This window comes from Cygnus olor, chromosome 2 (genome assembly GCF_009769625.2).
Source record: "Cygnus olor isolate bCygOlo1 chromosome 2, bCygOlo1.pri.v2, whole genome shotgun sequence".
Classification (NCBI taxonomy): domain Eukaryota; kingdom Metazoa; phylum Chordata; class Aves; order Anseriformes; family Anatidae; genus Cygnus; species Cygnus olor.
The window spans coordinates 53,821,796-53,843,237 of record NC_049170.1 but is presented as its reverse complement, the minus strand read 5'-3'; the positions used below and the strand labels follow the sequence as shown (position 1 = coordinate 53,843,237).

The 21,442-nt window shown below is 50.8% G+C and overlaps 1 protein-coding gene across 26 annotated transcripts in view; it reads left to right on the top strand.

The window, feature by feature from the left end:
* ATXN1 (ataxin 1) overlaps positions 1–21,442 on the top strand; it is a 214,620-nt gene that overhangs the window by 187,547 nt on the left and 5,631 nt on the right. For all 26 annotated transcript variants that reach the window (XM_040546423.1, XM_040546412.1, XM_040546413.1 and 23 more), the window contains one exon: positions 11,482–13,516. In XM_040546423.1, the coding sequence (XP_040402357.1) occupies positions 11,642–13,516 (1,875 nt within the window). In that variant the 5' untranslated portion in view covers positions 11,482–11,641. The remainder of the gene's footprint in view (positions 1–11,481; positions 13,517–21,442) is intronic.

Here is a 21,442-nt window from a genome sequence, read left to right as displayed (position 1 = left end):
CCTGGACCTCCACCGCTGTGTGCTGGTGCGCGATGGGAGCTGTACAGCAAGTTGCACCTGATGTGTATAATGGGATACAATGAATTCAGAAGGTCAAGCTCACAGTCCACTGGTGTTAGGAATAAAACTCTGGAAAGGTGAATTCCTGTGTTGAGGAGGCTCTGAAGTCCTCATTTGTAGCTGAATCTAGGGAAAACAGGTTTTAAAGGCACCCCTAACTTCTGATTGCCTCTGCCCCACTTTATAGTTCAGCCCAGTGGATGCCACTAAAGCCATCAGCTTTGAAGAAGGGATCAACATTTCTGTTTCAGACTGTTTGTATAAATAAGCAGCTGCTTGAATATGCTGAAGTGTGAGGAATGTGAGCAGAGAACAGTAGAAGTGAGTGGAAATCTCTAAGAAATGCCACTGAATACATTGGACTACAGTTCAGCATTTTTTACGGGCATCATTTGCATTTATACTGTCAGCACAGGGTGGATGAATGGAGGCACAATAAATGATACGTACAATTTGAATTTTTCAGTGTGTGCTTGAGACTCGATTCTGTTTCTCCAGCAGAAAAAGATGATTTTTTTTCCATCGTTTCAGGGATTAGGTAAATCCCATGAGTGATGACAACAGACAGAACTGGGGCTTGCAAAGATACAGAAGGGAAAATATACTTGACACTTGTGAGAAGTGAACTCTGAGCTGGCGGTGTGGTTAGACACGCCAGCCTCATTTCAGAGTGCTGAAATACTGCCTTCTCATTCTCCTACCTTGAATCACGAAACCCCACGTTCTTCTAATGCTTCTTTCATAGGGAGAAGTGAAATGATTCATATGAAGAACCAGAATGGCTCAAACCACATCCCTTTTATTTATCTAGACCGCACCAGAACCTCTACCAAACTTTGGATCATTTGGGATAAAGTAATTGTAGCATCCCTACGCTGTTTTTGTTTTCTTACACCGTTGTATACATGTCCTTCTTCTGGTGGCCTGCTTTAAAACTCATATAGATACTTCTGGTGTCAGAAGTGACCCCTCACTGGATGCTCCCGTGTATGCAGAAGAGAACCAGAAAATGGAATCTCACCATGCTGTGGTGCCTCGATGGAGGAAGTTTCTTGAAGGCTTGAGCAGCTGCTTAAGAGGCAGAGAGGAAACTAAGTTGAGTAGCATGGGCAGAAGAGAGAAGAGTCACGTTGTCTCTTGAGTGAAGTTGTGTCAGGGAGGCATGTGAAGAGAGGTGAAGTGAAAAGATCAGGAGGAACCTCCAAGCTTTGGACCCTGTTTGGAGAACAATTAGAAATAGGGACAAAGGTAATGAAAGACACAGTGTTTAAGTTCTTGGCTAACGTAGAGGCCTTTAGCTGAAGATGGAACTGCTGCTGAAGGAGGCTGACTTGCGTGTAGAGTACTTTGGCTGATGTCCTACATGCTTTGGAGCGCAGAGGACCAGGGACTAAGGGAAAGAAGAATATCACCTTCAGACACCTTTTCATCTCTTTCTCTTTTGCAATTCTGTTAATTCAGTGGAGGCAACTGGGATAGGTTTTGTTTTCTAGTTAGTACTGCTGCAATGCACAGCATTTGTTTGCTTTTAGCCTCTCTACCAGGCAATGGCTGATTCCCAAGAAGCTGATACCTCGTCAGTACATATGCCTCCAGAGAAATTCAGGAAAGGATCCAAGAGCTGGGGTCAGAATAATGGGTGTTGGTATGGGGCCTTCAGCTTACGCACTGAAGTGCATCTGAGCTGCAGACTTCTAGCTAAACGTTAGGCTTACATTTGTCGCTCTTTCCAGAGTCTTTGCTGGCATGTCTGATTTGCTGTTTGTATCACGGGTTGTAGCAGTGGCCTTAGAAGATGTTCCGTGTGATTTTGTCTGAAGAGAGCTAGGGACTTTGACGTTAGCTAGAGAAGGAACAGCTGAACAGTTACTGGGGGGATCTGTGCCCTCCTTCTGTGATAACAGAGACTGGGGGGTTGTGAGGTCTGCTTTGCGCCTCTGGAGGAAGGCGGCGAGCAGAGGTGTGCTTGGGGGATGTCATCCAGGTCTGCGTGGCTGAGGGTTTGCACCAGGGTCTATAGTTTTCATTATTACGTAACCATAAATAGTATTGTGAAATAGCTGCAGTGCTGTGTGTTTCCATGTTACTGTTACGGGCTTACTCAGAGCAACCTGCCATCCTGCATTTGCTTACAGAGAGCAGAATGAGACAGGGGGAGAGATGCTGACTGCTTTCACGCTGCTGCTCAGCTTCCGCTGTGGGAAATGTAACACCTCTCCCCTTCCCTTAATGCCCAGCCTGGCTCACTACCTGAAACTCTTCACAGTAAGTCAGCGCTGACTCTCAAGGCCTGGTTTTTGGAATAGTCATAAAGCAGCTTTCTTGTAGCTTGCTGGAAAAAAAAATGCAGTGAAAGTCATTCTGATGACAGCTAGAGGGAAGAAATAACGTTCCTTGCAAACTTACATGTAAAGGATAAGAAAAACAAGTGCAAGAGCTGTGCAAGGGAGGGGATTCTTATTTGATGCTTGAATGCTAGAGGCTCGTGGGAAGTCTATGTGTACAGATATGGGGGCCAAACAGAGATTTCCATTACCAATTTCTCTTAGCATTGGTTGTGTGATGCTTCCCTTCTTCCTTTTCTTTTTCTTTATTTTTTGTTAGTTTCCTTAGTCTCTTTTCTGCTCTGTTCCCTTCTGCTTGGATTAAGCTGTGCAACATATGTGGTATGTGCAAAAGAAAGGGTAGGATCCTTACAGCAAAATGAGTTGAGTCGATCCTGCCACGATTCCTATTTTATTCCCCTAAATAACCAAATCAATTAACCAGCCCGTCGCTCTGGGGAAGTACTCTACTCCGCTCGCTGCTTGCTGGCTGCACTGACTTTCAGGGCTGCTCTCAATCCCACGCTCTCTGCAGCCAGCATCTGCCCCCAGCGCAGCTCCCGAGCCCTCGGTGCTTCTGGGGAGGTTGTGGCAAAGCTACGTGTGCACCCAGGCCCTGTGCAGACCTCACGCCTCCTCGCACGACGTGACAAATGCCGGGTGACCCTTTTTCTTCCAGCCCCAGTGGCTGCTGCGAGCATGCTCCTTGCATGCATGGCACTGGCTATTTGCCAGGTTTAGTGTAAAAAAAAAAATTTTTTTTTTTTGAATGAATGAGTGAATGAATGAATGAATACCTGATTAAGTTAATGAAGCTGAGGCAATGGTGGGAGGGAGTGACTTGGCTGCTGAGTGCTCTAAGAGATCTGGCAGCGCATTAGACTTGCATAACGCTTTACAGTTCCATGCTGCGCTCCATATGAGCCACAGGAGAGGGCTGCAATAATTACCCGGCTTTTCGATTGAAACCAGCTGCAGGTAGCTAGTCATCCTTTTGTCCATTTCACTGGTGTCGGGGAGTCACTTGTCTTTGCACCTCGGATTTCCAGTGGCAGATGGGTAAGGTGCTTTCACAGAAGCGATTGCAGCCCTGAGAAAGCGTCTTTGTGGCTGCTGCAGGAGGTCCCTTCAGACGTCCAGGCTGTGATTCACTGGACCCGTATGTCCGATGGAGGAATTCTTTTAGTTCCTGAGTTCAAAACTCCTATATAAATAACCTTTATGGGAGTCGTGTGATTTTTTTTCCCCCTCATTCAGTTGGCTGGGAGAAGGAGAGCAAAAGGTTTTCTTGTATCTGCTTTTTGTAAGAAAAGGCATTTTTAAATCCTTCCAGTTTTTTTTGTTTGCTGTTTAAAGCAAGTTCTTCCTGGCAGTCCCGGATGGTACATACCTTTGTTTCTCACATACTTAAATTAAGAGTACTGGCACTGCATGTTAGCACACCGCCTTCATTTGTCAGCGTTCCCTGCTTGAGAGCAATGCTGATTTGCATTTGTAGTTGGAATGTTTTTTTTTAATTGCAACTGGAGCCTGTGACTGCGTATCCTGCTATGTTGTTATAAACCCGCATTATTTCATTTTCTTTTAATGGTTTTCTGCTCTGTCTTGTCAGAGAGAACAGTCGGGGTCTTCTCACCCTCGCTGCGCTGGCCTCAGTTAAGTGCCACTGGTGATGGATTTGGCTCTCTGCCCATTTTATCCGCCTGCCTTTCTGCCCATGGAATGGGAAGGAGTCGTTTCGTGGCAGGAAGTGCCATTCCCAGACTTGCCACAAAGTCGGGAACAACGAACTCCTCACCTGGTGCTGTGGGCTGCCAGTCCAGGACAGGCGTTTTGTGGGAAGAGAGGGCATGGAACGGGTCGGTTTGGCTTTTTTGTGTTTTGCCTGCATGCATTTGTATGTGCGCTGTCCCCTCGGATGTTCACATTGCCAGCTTGAGGGTCTGTGCAGGACCAGCGTGGGTGATGCTGCAGGGCATGCCCACGTGGAACTGACTCTGAATTAAGAAAAATGAGTTAATTAAAGAAAAAAAGAACAAATGAACGGGATGTTGAAGTTGCTCTCGTCTTCTGTAGCACGCCTCGGGGCTGGGGGTGAGCTGCTGGCATTTAGTTTAGTCAGATGTAATGGTCAGTGATCCTGATTCGGCGAGGCACCGAGTGTGTGCTTGGGCCGTGAGCAAGGACTCGTATAAAATCGCTTGCAGTTACAGCGCTGCTGAATGAAGCCTGAAAGGAGAGGTGCCGGAATCCATTTCAAGGGGAATTTAACACAAATTCATCTTGAGCGTTTTACAAGTGGCCTAATTGCAGCTCATTTGCTGGCATATAGAACCTACCAGTGGAGCCATCTGCAGAAAGGACTCCCCGTGAAGGATGACCTTCCCAATCTGCTCTCAGAGCCGTGCTCTCACACCGCCCCGTTATCAGCCCGGCTCGATAGCGTGTTCCTCTCCCTCAGCACACATGCTTAGCTGCTTGCACACATGCATGGCTGCTTGGGCTGGCTGGTGCGTGCTGGTGTTGCTGGCCGCATCTTCAAAGGGGCAGAATGCCCCCAGGACCCATCGTTTTTCGTGGGGATCACAGTCATCCCTCCTGGAAACGAAGCCGGACGTCTTCCTAATCTGTTCGGCCGCGTACGTGAAAGAGAGATTGTTTCAAGCCACATGGAACGAGACCTGTGTGACATACCCGCGGTGCAAATGTGTTCATACAGGCATGACAGTTTCTGTCACAAGTTAAAACGAGTGGCGAGTGGGTGTTGCTACATTTATAGTCACTCGTGAAATTTTCAATGGAAAATCGTGTAGGCAGCTGCCATTGTAGCTGGGCACATTTCAGATAAATGAAAAACATCAACAAAGTAATTTCTGTATTATACTAGTTTATAAATGAACTCTGTTCACTCATTTAAGCTGCAGAAATGCCTCTGCGGGACTGGTGTAAGAGGAAATGCTTTTCTTGTGCAATATCAGCCACGCTGGGCCTTCAAATCTGACGTCCTGCAGCTGGCGGCAGGCGGTGCCGTACGGGGAAATCGAGGCTGTGAGTCGCATCTGTCCGCTTGTGGAGGGGCGTAGGTGGGGTGCACGTCTCCTTCCTGGGGCACGTGGGGCTGAAGGAGCACTTGAAACGTGTGTGCTCAGCCCGTGCCAGCACTGGGGCGTGCGAGGCAGGCGCTGCCTTCCTGTAGATAAGGTGCTCACCATGGGGTTTACTGATGTGCTCTTCGTGTACTTTTTAAAAGAGAAAGCCACCTTGTGCACACTTGCACGCGTGGCTCTGCCCCAGGACCCGGGCCCTTTAGCAGCACTTAAATCCTTCTCCTCCTTCCTCCCGAGCAGCAGAGAGCTGTGGAGCCCAGGGCTTCACCCTCGAAGAAGTTGCTCTATAATCAGCTTCCTCAGGTTGCATCGGTAGCCCCTAGATAGCTGACGCCGTTTCACAAAACTCCACTCCCTGGTGTCAGATGATTAGATGGGAAATCCCACGTTTAGCTAAAAAAGTAAGTTTCTGGTCTTGTGGGTTGCGGGGAGAAGCCAGAGACCTTGAGACCGAAAGGCCTCGCACAGCAGAAGGGCAAGTTAAAAAAAAAATGAAGAAAAGGCAAAAAACCCTCCACCTTTATCATTTTAAGAAATCTGCTGTATGTAAGCCACTATCGTGTGTCTCAGGGGCGAGGAGGGGGGCCTGACTCACGGTGTTTGAAGCCAGGGTTTGGCTGTACGAGGCAGGGGATTTCTGTGGGGCTGCGTGCGGACGCAGCCCTCCGGCGGCAGCCCTGCTGCGGGCTCGGCTCACGGCTCGAGGAGCGAATGCCTCCTTGCTTCCCGCTGCCATCCCAGCAGCTCGCTCTGGGCGCCGGGATGCCAGGCACCTGTGGAACATGCTGGAAGAGGAGGACTGACCTCTGCTAATAACTTTTTGGGGAGATACAGAGAATAAAGTATTATTACTGTTTTTTTCTCCTCTACCCGCTTCTCTCAACTCTTGCATCGTACTTGCATCGTACAATTTCAAGGGAATGCCAAGCCATTGGCACCTCACGTTCAGTGATCCGCTAGTTGAGGTTTGCTTATATCAATTGTTCTTTATATTGTCTGGAGGGAGAGGAGGGACGTGCAAAATAGCTCTGCTCACTCTGCAAAAACCTGTAGCAATTTGCTGTGGTGGATTCCCAGAAGCATAATAAGAGCTCGCACCGCAGTGGACAATCTGTCTTCCAGATGCAGCGTTGATCAGGAATCCTTTAGTTTTGGGAGGAGAATTTCAAATTTTATTAGAGGTTTTCATGTGTCTTATTAATGGCGCTCTGCAGTTGGCCCTCCTGGGAAATCTGCCAGGGAAGCGTGAAATCGGTGGGATCGGACAATAAACTCCTACAGCTATTGTTGGCGTGCGCTGGGCTCCACATGGCAGGGCTGATGAAATCCGCAGCGGTTACAACCATGAATAGGTAGCTGGCAGCGGACGGGCCGTGGAGCTGGGGGAAGCTGGCATATAGATCTGAGAGCCGAATGCAGCTGCAGAGCGCCCTGCAATGTGCCTGTCTTCTAATCCCCGGGAATCTGAACCTGCAGATGCCAAGCTCCCCGGAGAGGAGGGGAAGGTGGGATGCAGTGCCTTCCCCCTCCACCGATACCCGCTGATATTGAAGTCGCCTGCTCAGCATGTCACGATAGGATGGGCAGGCGATGCGAGGCAGGAGCGTGAGCCTGATTCCCCCCGGTAACACACCAGGCACAGAGCTGCGTGTCAGATGCGATTCAAAGGATTATTTTTTTCGGTGTACGCTTTGAATATTTCATTGATGTAAACTTGCCAGGCGGGGCAGTGCTGCCTGACAGAGAGGAGACCCAGTTTTTTATCGAGTGCGGGAAATTGCTAGTCATACCTGGAGCTGGAAAGCAAAAGCTAAACACTGGTAATAATAGTAAGCGTGCTAGCTGCCGAGTGGCAAACGGCTGTGTGAATTCGTTACCACCTGCAGGGAGGTGAGGGACCGGAGGGGATGGGGGACCAGATTCCTGAAGGTGTTTTAGAGACCTAAAAACCAGCCACATCGTGGGACTGTGAAAAGCGCCTGACGTCTGAGGGCAGTGACAGTGGGACTGGCCCCAGCCTCTTGGCTCAGGTCTGGGTGGTGGGACGCGGCAGGAGGCTACGGCGTGGAGGGAGGCGCTGGTTTTACCTTCGTTGCTGGTTTTACCTTCGCTGCAGCGAGCTCTGGATAGCTAAGGAGGTCAGCCCTTCAGGCTATAACCCAGCATCCTCTCATGAGTTTTAAATTTGTTAGATGAAATAAATAGAAAAATAGCGTTCTGGGAGACGTAGTGAGTTTTAAAGTGCCTTGCAGAGGCACGCTGGAGCTTTGCATGAAAAATGCACATCCTGAGCTCTAGTGAGCAATCCCTTCGGGACCAGAGCAAACCCAGATGGTGACTCCTCCAAGTGATTATTTTTCTGCCTTAAGCCTTTCCAGGAATTCGAGTGTGGGCAGGCTGCCAGTGGACACTGGCTGTCCAGACACTTTAGCAATGTTCCCTGTGTACGAGCTGCCAGAGATACCAAAGTCCAGCTGCTGTCCCTGATCTCTTTGTCCCCTTTGCCTTCCTAGTCGTAATTGCGCGTACACACACGCACGCACGCGCTTGTGTGACACGCGCCTGCAAAGCGGGCGCAAAAAAAATCACCCAGTGTTTGCTGCTGTTCTGAGTATCTTGCAAATCGTGATCGACAGCTCTGCAGCTAAAGAGAAGGGAAGTCTCCAGACTTGGAAAAATTACTCAGATCCAAAAAAAAAGGGCATACAAATAATAAACTGTGCCCCGCACCTCGGAAGGCAGGCGTTCGTCTTTCTAGGGCGACCAGCAGAGAGCGGTTTAACCATGCCTTGTACCTCTCGCCTTTGAGACACTCCGGCGTGTCTGCCTTGCAGCGCTTCCCGAGCAAAATCAGCCCTGCGTTATCGCTGCTGCAGGAACTTGAATTATACTGAAAACTTATCATTTTGCTTCTAAGTCTTGGAGCAGAAATAGGCTGGTTTTTGCCGCACATTTACATTTCTGCAAATCCAGTCCGATGTCTGCTGGAGTTCAAAGTCTAACCGTGAAGTACTCGGGCTTGGAAAAGTGGGGCAGTCTTCACCGCTACTGCTGTCTCCTCCTCTGTCTCCATTAAGCTTGTTCATTCCTCCTGTGCTCTCTGGGAGATTTTGGGTAGCCCTTTTGTTGCCGGTGATGATGCAGAGAGCCATAAGAAATACTAACAAAAGGAAAAAAAAAAAGAGAGAAAAAGATTTAGCATGTGGTATTTTTGAGGAATGTTAGCTTTGGCTTCGGAGGCTACCCAAAACTCAGCGTTTCAATCCTGTTTAGCAGAACAAAACCTTCGCTTCAGCTCCCACAAAGTGAAACCTCACCAGGTTTCATACGGCAGCACACCAGTGATTTTCATGTGGGGAAGCCGAGTCCGATCGCCTCGGGCTTTTGGAGCGACGGGGTTTGGGGGAGTCCGCTTTGCCCATCGCACCAGCAGGGACTGGCCCTGCCCAGTCCCGCACACAAGACCCTTCCAGCTGCGGTGTGTGATGTGTGGGCACTCGCTGTTTTGGGCCAGCACCCTGCCTCCATCCCACATCCCCGTTTTTCCCTCGCAGCGCCCGCGGCCGGTGCGAGGGAGCGGTGCGAGCACCCCGGCCAGCAGCTGCCGGCTTATCTGCCAGGGCCGACCGCTCAGGGCAGAAGACTACAGTGAGCTAAACTTAACTAAGGATGACTGCGCAAATGTGAGCTCGGCGATTTTATTTTTAGTCGGACTTAAAAATAAAAACCCGTAAGTCATGTGTAAGATAATAATTTTAGCTGTTGCCAAGACACGGCGAGCAACTGCGAGGAGGAGGAGGGGGAAGACCCGTGTGGATCGCAGGGCCCCCCCCGTCTCCTGGCTGCCCTTGCCCGGCGGCGCCGGTGGGTCGGGGCCGTGCTTGAGGTGTCGCTGGGCCTTGCTCTTTGGAGGCTGCCCTTGACTTCAGGGAAACTTCCTTTCGTTCTCCCCCTGGCCGAAAAGCCAGAGAATCTGCCCCAGAACATGGGGTCCTTTAAGCAGCCTTTGCCCAAAGCTGCAGCTGATGGGTGTGCTGGTTTTTCTCTGCTTAACAGTCCTGCGCTAATTCGTGGCAGCTGTGGAGTTGGTGAAGGAAAAACAACAAACTGTTTTTGTAGGGTCTGTGTGGCTGTTGGTGTTTGGTTACTGTTTATCAGTTTTCAGGGAATGGAATAATTCACTTAAGGCCGATTGTATCAGACCATTAAATGCCTTAGACTTCTGTTGGATTATGGCAGCCTGGAGGACCACAAATGTAAAGAATGCTCTTAAAGACAGGTTTAATCTTTGCTTAATATGTCTTCAAAGCACTGCGTGCACATATAAACATCAGGCTTATTGTTCATTAGAAGTGAGGCAATAGGGAAAGAAATCCCCCAAAGGAATATTACTTGCCATAAGATACGTATCAGTACTGCTGCTCAGCATTCACTTTAAAGTGGCTTGTATCCTGTTTCCATCTTCTTTCCCATCCACTCCTAATTCTTCCTCCCTTTTTCTTTCAAGTAACACATGCTTTTCTTGCAGGAATGCCTGTTGTGCGTGAGATGCGGGGTTTGTAAGCACCCACGCTCGCTGATCTTTCAGAACAGCCAGAAGCATGGGGGGAAAGCAGGGGCTGGACAGCGAGTGGGGAAAACTTCACTTTCCATAAAGTTTGTTATGAGGCCGGGCAAGGCAGGAGCTCCTGGTTTCGGGCAGGTTGGGGAGCGTTTTCAGGTTTTCTTTCAAAGCATGATGTGATTCAGTTACAGTATTTTCCTTAGCAGACAGACAGTTAGGGCCTGGCTTTGTTGCTCCTGTTGACTTGGGACGGCCAAAGTCACCGAGCTAAGCGATGCAGAGCTGAGGGACGGTTTTGCTCCAGCCCCTTACAACATCCTGAGCTTTTACCATGGTAGGGGCTCCTGATTTGGATCAGGAAGACCCAAATGTGCTTTCCCATTAATGAGGTGTCCCCGGGGCCAAGTTAGCTCAGCATTGGGCCTGCTGGGGAGCAGGGCTTTACCCTCTTCTTCCCCAGAGCATCCCGGTGCTGCCTGCATGCTGCCCACAGCCTCCCTGGTCAGCAGTTGCTGAAAAACCCAGTGGTCGGGTCCAGCTGGCGCTGGAAATGCCATCAGCATCACAGCGGGGCAGCTTGCAGCACCAGGGCATCTCCCCACCTGGGCACCTGGCTGTGAGGTGTCAATGGCAGAGGGATTTCAAATAACTGAGTTAAAAAATGAAAATATAAGGGAGAAGTTAAAAATCTGGCTCAGAGCCGCCTTTGGCTTCGCGCTGGTGCTGTAAATAGATGGCATAGCCGCGGCTTGTGGCCGGGCTGCAGCGTGTGCCCGTAGCCAGCTGTGGCATGGGGGGACAGTGGGGGGCAGCAGCTGCATCTGCTGCCTCAGACGGTGTGGCACGAAGTCACCCCGCAGGTGACACTGGGGTTGGAGGCTCGGCAGTAACTCACCGTGCCTCCTCTCCACATACAGCTGCTGGCTGCTAATGCAAATATCGTGTGTGTGTGTGTGTGTGTGTGTGTGTGCAGGAGGTCACGCCGCGCTCCTGGGCTTTTTAGGACACGGTGGGGTGAAGGCGACACTGTTGTTGCAGGGGAAGGAGAGGGTGGAAGGAGGGACCTTGGAGACATGAAGGGTTTTCCTGACAGAGGGAAGAAAGCAAGCTCACGAGACATTGTGGGCAAGCCCTTAAGTGCTTGCTGCTAAATCTGACACCTGATGGTCAGAGAGTTTCTGACCTGCCTACGGTTTTAATCGCTTTCATGATGTGCTCGTGGACGTGCCCAGGATTTTAGCTGCTGCTTACAGTGCAGCTGTCCACTGCTCCTTGACATGAGAGCAGCAATGCCCGGCTGTTTTTGGTTTTCCAGCATTTTTTTCCTCTTTCTTGGTTGCTGGTTTGGGGTGTCGGCTTGTTTGTTCCCATTTCCCAGCGCTGATGGTGTGATTTCCCCCCTCCCTCGCCCACCCTCTCGTTGCAGAGTCCAGAGGAGCTGTCGGAGGATCGTGCTCACAGGGAGATGATTCCTCATGAAGTCACTGGATCCCTTGCAGAAATCAAATGTGACTTTCCGTTTATCAGACTGAAATCAGAGCCAGCCAGACAGTGAAGCAAGCACAGTGGAGGGGGGACGGCGAAAGATGAAATCCAACCAAGAGCGGAGCAATGAATGCCTGCCGCCCAAGAAGCGAGAGATCCCCGCCACCAGCCTGCCTTCGGAGGTGAAGCCGGTCCTGCCGAACGACAACCACCGCGCGGACAACCTAGCATGGCTCCCCAGCACGCCCGGCGGCCAGAGCGGCCTGGGGGCCAGGCACAGGCCCGGGGGGACGTCAGCGGAGGTGGGCTTGCAGCAGGGTTTGCACAAGCCGCCGGCGGCGGGGCTGGACTATTCCCCCCCGAGCGCGCCCAGGTCCGTGCCGGCCCCCACCACGCTTCCCACCGTGTACTCGCCCGCGCTCTCCCAGTCCGGGACCCCCGTCTCCCCCGTGCAGTACACGCACCTGCAGCACACGTTCCAGTTTGTCGGGCCCCAGTACAGCGGACCATACGCCGGGTTCATCCCCTCGCAGCTGATCTCCCCGACCGCCAATTCGGCAACCGGCGCCGTGGCAGCGGCCACGGCTGTTGCAACCACTCCATCCCAGCGCTCCCAGCTGGAGGCTTATTCCACTTTGCTGGCCAGCATGAGCGGCTTAAGCCAGCAGGGGCACAAAGTCGAGCCGCACCTGGTTAGGACGCCCGGGCTGATCGCTGCGGGGTCTCCTCCGCCCGCCCAGCAGAACCAGTACGTCCACATCTCCAGCTCTCCCCAGAGCGCGGTCAGAAACGTCTCTCCTCCAACCATCCCAGTCCCCCTGCACCCCCACCAGACAGTGATCCCCCACACGCTCACCCTCGGCCCTTCCTCCCAAGTGGTGGTGCAGTACAGCGACGCCTCGCACTTCGTCACGAGGGACGCCCCCAAGAAGCCCGAGAGCGGCCGGCTGCAGGCGATGCAGGCCAAGGAGGTACTGAACGGCGAGATAGAGAAGAGCCGGAGGTACGGCATTTCGCCCTCTGCCGACATGGGTCTAGTCAAAGCAGGCAATAAACCAGCTCCTCACCATTACGAGACCAGGCACGTAGTAGTGCACCCAAGCCCCGCCGAGTACGGCGCCCGGGATTCCTCAGGGGTCCGAGCCTCCGTCATGGTGGTCCCCAACAGCAGCACGCCGACGGCGGACATGGAGGTGCAGCAGGCCACCAACCGAGAGACCTCTCCCTCAGCCCTCAACGACAAGGGAAGCTTGCACCTAGGAAAGCCGGCCCACCGCTCCTACGCTTTGTCCCCGCAGCAGGCCCTGGGCCACGAGGGGGTGAAGGCGGTGGCCACGCTGTCCCCCCACACCGTCATCCAGACGACCCACAGCGCCTCCGAGCAGCTCCCCGTCGGGCTGCCGGCGACGGCCTTCTACGCCGGGACCCAGCCGCCGGTGATCGGCTACCTGAGCGGCCAGCAGCAAGCGCTGGGGTACCCCGGGGGGCTGCCCCAGCACCTGGTGATCCCCGGCACGCAGCCCCTGCTCATACCGGTTGGCAGCGCCGACGTCGAGCCGTCGGGCGTCGCGCCGGCGATAGTCACCTCGTCTCCCCAGTTCGCAGCAGTGCCTCACACATTCGTCACCACCGCCGTCCCCAAGAGCGAGGCTTTCAGCGCCGAGCCCCACACCACCCAGCCCGCCTACCAGGCCACCATGGTGCAGGCGCAGATCCACCTCCCCGTGGTGCAGTCCATCGCCTCCCCCGCTGCGGCTCCCCCCACGCTGCCCCCCTACTTCATGAAGGGGTCGATCATTCAGCTGGCCAACGGGGAGCTGAAGAAAGTAGAGGACTTGAAAACGGAAGACTTCATTCAGAGCGCGGAAATTAGCAATGACCTGAAAATAGACTCCAGCACTGTGGAGAGGATCGAAGACAGCCATAACCCAGGCATTGCTGTGATACAGTTTGCGGTTGGAGAGCATCGCGCACAGGTAATAGCGACACGTGGTAGTGGGGGGCTGCAGGGGGCACTTCGGTGCGGTCCGGTCGCTTCGGGTCTGCCTGGGGTTAGTTTCTCATCGTTCACACCCACCCGTGAGACTGACTTGGGTCCAAGAAACAGCTGTCTGGCAATGTTGGTGGAGCCGGCCGGGGCACACTGATGACAAATGTAGCCTCCTGGATGTAAAGCGGGTCTTCCTGGGGGACCAGGCTGCCGTCTTTTCTTATGTCCAGGTTAAACTGCAACAGGACTGTTCTCAGTGCCCTTATCAGTCCAGGGGAAACATTTATGTACTCATTGGGTATGATTAGCACAGAGCCATATTGCAGAATTCAAGGCAATACCCCTTTTTCTCACCTGCGCTGTGCTACCACCCCGAGGCCCCAGCCTGTCTGCATGCAGCCCTGTCGAAGCACACAATGGAAAAATAACAGTCCTGGCATCATGCAAAAACATCCGAAGACTAGGGGGCAAATGGAGACGCTGGGCAGCAAAGGGATTTGCTGAAGTAAAGTCACGTAGTGTGTTATTGTCAGAGCCAAGGCAAAGAGCTGGGTCTTCTTCCACCCGTTGGCCTAGCCGAAGGTCTTCATTGCCTGGTTAGGATTTTGCATTTTGGAATAAATCCTGCTGTGCTTTATAGCTGGAGAACCCGTAGGAGAAATTACACGATCTTCATGCTTTTTTATTCAAATACAAAATGGGTTAAGCTGTACGAGAGGATATATTTTGCATTCTTGTAGGTGATTTTGACCTTCCACCCCAGAAAGCCTGGGCTAGATTCAGCGCAAATCCTACCCTTGAGCAATAGGTAGGCAGCGAGGTTGTGAATTTCCATGGCTTGGAGACAGCTTGGAGCTGTCTGGGAATGCTTCCACTCACACGTAAGTTACTGAAACACTACAGAGTTTTACTGAGGCTTCAGTCGTGAGTGGTTTAAACACTGTGCAGCTCACATAAACTGTCTGTTCAAGGGAAATTTGGAAAGGAAAACCATCTGGGTGGCTGGTCAGGCTGTGCTTCTGACCTTTGTTTCTCACTGTAGGAAAAATCCTTTAACTTTCCAAAGATACTTTTAAGTTAAGACTGTACTGATCATAAAGCATTATCCTATTGCTGTCCATTTTCTAAGCAATTTAGATTCTTCTCTACTGAGGCAGGAGCAGATATACTAGGTAGCAGTGTGGCTCCTAGAGGCATTCATTTGAAATAACGTTGTCACAAGTGTTCTCAGTTTGGTTTGAAATACAAGTGCTGCAAACTGCAGCATTTGCAACCACGAGGCAGTACCCTCAGTGATGGAGGGAGAGAGAGGGAGAGAGGAGCTGGAAGTGTACAGATACAGTGAAGAAACCTAGGCTGACGGTTTGGAGAAGAAAAACAAACAGGTATGGCACAGAGGAGCAGGTCACACAAAAAATTCTTACAGCCACAGCGGTCTGTGTCCCATCCTTCCCAACCTGCACATAGCTGGCAGTGACTACATGCGACACGTCCTCTTGCTCACGTCAAATGTGCAGATTCCCTGTGTGGTTTTGTTTGTAGATGTGCACGTGCCATCTGCACAACAGACAGATTCATGCATACATGCATGCATACATAGATGTTGGGCCCCTGGTGTTTTCAGGAGAAAGACAGGACTTTTCCCCACCGCTGAACGGTATTTTGGTGCTGTCAGTGTCATCTTGTGCATCGCAGGCCCTGTGATTAGATGAACGGTGCTTGGGTCAGAACCAGTTACTATAATTTGCCCCAGTGCCCTGAATAATGAGATTTCAAGAAGTAGCAATCTCCCCTCTGTGATTTTCCCCTGCCCTCCTTTCTCTCTCTGCAGCCAGACCACCGGTCTCTGCACCAGCAGAAGAGGTACAAATTAGCAGGTAGCGTTTGTATCGTGTCTCGTTCGCGGATCTGTCAGCACAGCCGAGGTGCTGAGGTGCTGCGTGCTGGGAAGAGCGCCTTTGCAAGGGGCGGAGTGCCATCCTCTGGCAGAAAGCACGCCGAGCCCGAGGCTGCACAAACCCGCACACCGGTCTCATCCAGCCAAGTGTCACCTTATGCAGAAGCCTATCAGGAGCGGGCTGACATCATCGCAGCCGAAATACTCCCCAGCTGTGTTTCCCACAGGGGATGCTTCCAGAACCGAGGGAGAGTCACGTAGAGATATGATTAGCGCGAGGGTTTAATTTAGGTTTCCTGCGGATTCCAGGACTTGGGTCTCTTCCCGGATCAGCTGTGTGCCTGCATGGCAGGGACTGCTCTGCCGGTTTTCCCTCGGCTGCTTAGAGAGAGGGAGATCATTTCTGCGTGGGTGAAGTCACCGCTGACCTCACCCTTGGCCCAGCGTGGCTGTATGGAAGCATTTAGCCCTATTAGCAGGCGTGTGGCTGTCTTTACTCGTTAGGAAATTGCCCCTGTGAAGGGGGCTTAGTCTTCCCCTTGAAAGAATGGTATTTTGTCTCAGAGCTTAGGGCAGTGGCTCAGTGGTACCGCTGCACTTGGATACACACTGACTCCCAAGTACAGAGGGAATATACGTGCACGTGTAGTTTGGCCTCGCAAAACATTTTACCATAACTAAGTCCCAGCCACAGATATGCTTCTGGAAGGAGGGAGCTTCCCGAATGGCACTGTCAAGGGAACGTGAGTTGTAACGAGTTAGTGCCGTACAGAAATAGCGTTGTTATCATTAGCTCCAGTTCACTTACGTGCTCCTCCCAGTGATCTCTGGGAAGTCATTATAGCATCGATGATTTCATATTTTCAGACTCTATGCAAGCACTAGCTAATTTCCACACCAACTGAGGGACAAAGGTAGGAGGTTATTTTTAGCTGAGCGTATACAACTCGCACGTAGGGAGGCACCATGCAGCTGCTATTGTGTCACGTAACTGCGAGCCCACAGCTGCTCCTCCCCAGCACAGCGCTAAGGCAGAAAGAGGTCATCCTCCCACCTTCCCCCCTCTTCCAGTCACCTTGCAAATCCAGCCCTCTTCCAGGTATGTAAAACCAGAAGACAATTAACCCACCTAAAGCTATATTCCTTTTCAGTGAAATAACTGCCCTTAGCCCCTGAGGGAAGCTAGGTTTCCATTTCATGGCATCCCTGCTGTGGATGAGTAAGAAGTGAAACGATTATCAAATGGATGAGAACCCAAAGTTCAGCGGTTATTCCTCTGAATTCAAGTTGCCTAAAAAAAAACTACGGATCTGAATCTCTTTGCAATTCAACATATTATTCTTGTAATAACACGTACATCATTATTACCTGTCCTTTCTTTTGCTGCCAGGAACAAGCGGAAGCTGGCAATTCACATCCATTTCTGTTAAGGTCAAAACCCACAGGAGATGCAAAAGTAGTTCTCTGAAATGCTTGCTTTGATCCCTGGGTTTCAGCTCCCAATAATTTTTAAAGTACAGCTTTAGAAAGAGAGACGAACATGCAGGTTATAACTTTCCTTTTTTTTAAAAACAGAACCGTAGACATTAGAGATGGAGAAGTTCTGTAAGACCATCTAGTTAGCCGCCATGCCAGTTTAGTGCGTATGTTTTTTAGACTAACATCTAGTTTTCAATTTATATCTCTGCATGCACACAAACCAGTCACTTGTTATTTTGCTCAGCTCTCTCCTTTTCATTACCTTTGACACCGTAACAGGCACAGAAAGAGAGATGTTGACTGTGTTCACTGCTGCAGATGGAGATCCCTCCCTGCCTTCCCCTCATGTGATCCCCATATCTTTGTTCCCTGGCCGTGGGGGCAGTAAGTCCTTACTCCTCTGAATGACAGGGAAGCTGTATTCTGTGTTCAGACGTGTGTTACTGAGTTCTGGGAATGCAGTAAGCAGATAAGGGCTCGTGATAAGCTCGCCAGCCAGTGGTCTGGCAGACAGAGATGGCCGCCCTTGAGAAATGGAGTTTCCCAGTGGTGGGATCGTGTAGCTGGGCAGAGCCGTGGTCACTGAACTTGAAGCACCCCTTTTCGCAGTGACAGTGCACTGAAGCTGGGCCAGATGCAGCCCCGGTGGGATGCTGAAGGCTTCATGACAACTCCTGTGTCACCCCACCCATGCCAGGTCCCCATGGCCAGAGGTGCTGCTGCCTGCAACCCTGTAGTCATCTCAAAGGGGATGCACTCTTGTGAGGGCAGGTGTTGTTTGGAGTGGTGGGAAAATGAGGAGCTGTCGTCTCTATACAGGTCAGATACATGTCCAGAGCCTTATACTCTTCCTCAGCAAAATTTTGTTCATGGTGGACAGCAAGTGCCATAAATCTCTGAAGCTTCCTCCCTAACTGCCCTGTGTCAGGAGGCATTCATGCCTCAGTGAAGGAGGAAAGGTCACGTACCCTTTCAAACCAGCAGGGTCTCAGACCCCCACATGTCTCTCTGGACAGAGTCAGAGGTGCCTCTGCAGGTTGGTGTTTCCCTGCAGCTGCTCGCACCCCTCCTGTTGGGGATGTGCTGTCAGGCAGGGTCTCCTGTCCTGGGTATGTTACCACATATAAAACACGTGAAATACAAGCGCCTCGCCCCTGCCCCTTCCTGTTCTCCCACAAGACAGTCATTGGAGGCCGCTCAGAGCTCCTCAGCCCGGTGGAAGGCCCGGCCACTGTCCTTGGTGACACAGGCTGTCCAGCACTGGCTCTTGATCTTAGTGATTAAACCCTTGAGTAAGTCACCAAATGTCTCACCGTGCCTCTTTCCTGCTGCTGACCTCAGTGGGAGGCGCAGAGGAGGAGGGTGCCAAGCAGCACTGGTTTCCCTTCTTGCTTTTCTGTCCCCTACGGTCACAAGAGGTGCTGGAAAAGCAGTCGCAGTACCAGAGGACGTGTTGCAGTAAGAGCCGTGCTGGGCCGGAGAAAGGTTTTGTCTGACCCAGTACCTGACGGCACCTAATGGTGAATGCTCAGGGGAAGGCAAAGCACAGGACGTGCATGTGCTGGCTCCCTCCCAGCGTGTAAGTTTGTGGCTCCTGCACTTTCCAAGCCAGAGGGCTCATCCCTCTGTTTCAAATGCTTTGATGGGTTTTTATTGCGTGAATCTGTCCAGTGGTTTTTTGACTTGAGGAACCTCTTGGCACCCACAACAAGGCCTTCTTCAGCAGCGTGCCACCGCTTCATCCCACGTCGTTTCCATGAACCACTTCCTATAATTTGTTCTCAACCCACCTCTCACTCCTGGTGTCATCACATTTTAATAATGTCAGAGAGAAAAACACTAATAAGAAAAATGTATGTTTACCTTTGTTAAAATATACTTAACACTACTACTACTATTAGGCACCTTTTGCTTTAGTGCTCCTCATGTTGGTTGCAGCAGCTCTTCCAGCATGTCATGGGCGTTCCAGCTCCAGCATGCATTTCCTGAGCAATCTGAATTGCCTTCCTTACCTGCTGAGTTTGGCTGAGAAATAAGAAGATAAAGGGATATAGAAAGTTATTCAATGACTGATATTCAGATATTCAGTGACTGCAATGAGAAGTTTGGGATGTTTTCATTAGTCATTGTTCAAAAATGGAAATAAAACAGTAACTTTGCAGTAGAGCCCAGTGTGCTTGAAAGGGACTAGCATTTTGGTTTTTGGCTTTATTGTCTTAATAGTTAGAAAGGCACAGGAACAAGTTTCACATTTCTTTGTCTCCTACAACAATCATGCCAAGATACTGGGGCAGGGAGCTTTTAAAATTAACTTTTCTTATTTTAATGCAGTGGTCAGGAGAAAATGTTACAGAGGTGTTTTTACTGAACTTTCACCCTTGGAAGGTCTTTGTCTACTATTGATTGTAGAGAGTGGTTATGTTAAAATCCCAATTTAGCTGAATCCAGAAGCAGCTAGCTAAAGCAGTGCTTGATAATCAGTGAGGGAACCCATTTCAAACTGGTAGACTATGAGGGTGGTGAAGCACAGGCACAGGCTGCCCAGAGAAGCTGTGGATGCCCCATCCCTGGAGGTGTTCAAGGCCAGGCTGGATGGGGCTTTGGGCAACCTGGTCTGGTGGGAGGTATCCAGGCCCATGGCGGGGGGGGGGGAACTGGATGGTCTTTGAGGTCCCTTCCAACCCAAACCATTCTGTGATTCTGTGTCCATGAACACTGTGATTGGGTCGTGGAAATAATGGCATTTCATTATGTTTATTCACAATCAGCACCAGCAATTTGACTGATTATTTCAGTGACTGACAGTTCAGGCAAGTGTTTCATATGCCTTATAAAACAAAGGTATGACGTGCTGTGGAAGCGTGTTAACACCACAAGAAACTGTTGTTTCAGTGAGTATAAAGTGCATGAGCATGTGTGATTCCCAAAGGTACTAATAGCTTTTGATGGGGTTGGGGAAGAATAAAAAGAAAGAAAAAAAATTGCAGTAAGCAGGAAGGAAGAGAAAGGGGCGAGCCACAGCGTTATAAATGAGAAACCCATGTCCACCATATGATCCCTGTCTAGGGAAGAGCCTACAGCTATGTGTAGACAGTAGTTTCCATTTAAGCCCATAAGAGATGCTGCATATCCACTGCTTCTCCTAGTCAGACCCCTTTCCGAGGTGAGTATGTATGGAATGGGACCACAAACTTGGGGCAAGTATTTCTGCAAATCCTGGCACTGGAGGATTTAGAGTGATCCTCCAGCAACATGAAGTGACAGGACTTCTGCAGTTACCTTGCTCCACTTTCTCCATGGTTCATAAACCAGGCCTAGAGCCGTGTCCCTGTCCAGTATTGCTGTGTACATAATTGGCTGTTGGCAGACAGATTTGGTCAGAAAAGTTTTAATGTGGCAGAAATTGATTTACTGGGGGGAGCAGGAGGATGTTTTGTGCCTCTAAGCTACTGCTTTTGAAATTCCTCATAGAGTGGCTTACTTTGCTGGGCAGCTGGAGTGTCAAAAGAATATATAAAGTGTTATTCATTAGCCTGACCATAAAAGTATGTAGCATATACTTATTGATGTTTTAAGGTTGGGGTTTTTTCAGCAGTCTAAGGAGCTGCAGTTGTCTGCTAGGACATGGCGTGGGTTTAACCAGCTGAAAGAGCAGTCAAAATCTGTTGTGAATCTTCGGCTTACTAGTCCTGGAGCCTCTGTCCCTGTGCTGTGGGACATCCCTAATCCAGTCCTCTGGCCCACGGTGGATGTGGAGCTGGTGGGCTCCAAAGGGAGCTGCCTGGGGCCCTGCTTGCAGCAGCACTGACAGGAAGGTGGCAGGGCTCCTGGGTGCTGCTGTACTACCCACTGCTAACCAGGCATCCTCAGGATGCCTTGGTATGAAACACACATTGGAAAGGAATCAGTATCCCTATCAGAAAGATGCTTCCAGAAGGAGCCTTGTGGTGGTCGTTGAGTCCAGCCTCTTCTGCCAGCCAGGCCATGCATCTTCATCCCAAGATTCATGCTGTTAACATCATGAATAAAGGTGTTTGAACACAGGAGTACGCAGTCTGTGTCTTCAACCACTTCTATTCCTTAATGTTGAAAGGCTTGATATGACATCATTATTCACTTCCAAGGGCGAGAGAGGGTTTTGCAAGCCTGCTGTGATGTTCCTTTCAAACGAATCTGTGCTGCTACAGAGGGAAGGCTCCCCAGACAGCCGGTATGCTCTGTGCATGCTGAGTGGCTTGGGCAGGAGATGGGCACGTATCGTGTCGTTTGGGTGTGCTCTTGCCCTTTGGCCTCACCGAGTCAGTGTTCAGCGATCTGAGCAGGATCCTGCCCATGCCTGAGATGACCTGCAGAGGACACAGGGCTCTCGGGCACAGAAAGCAGGTATGTGGCTTAAGTGTAAGCCATCCTCTTAGAGATGCAGATCTCACCGGAGCTGCACACAGCATGTTAAAAACACGTGCCAAGTTTTTGAAAGTATTAGTCAGAATTTCCTGCCCTGACAGTGCCGTGGCAGAAGGGCTCGGTCCTCTAGGT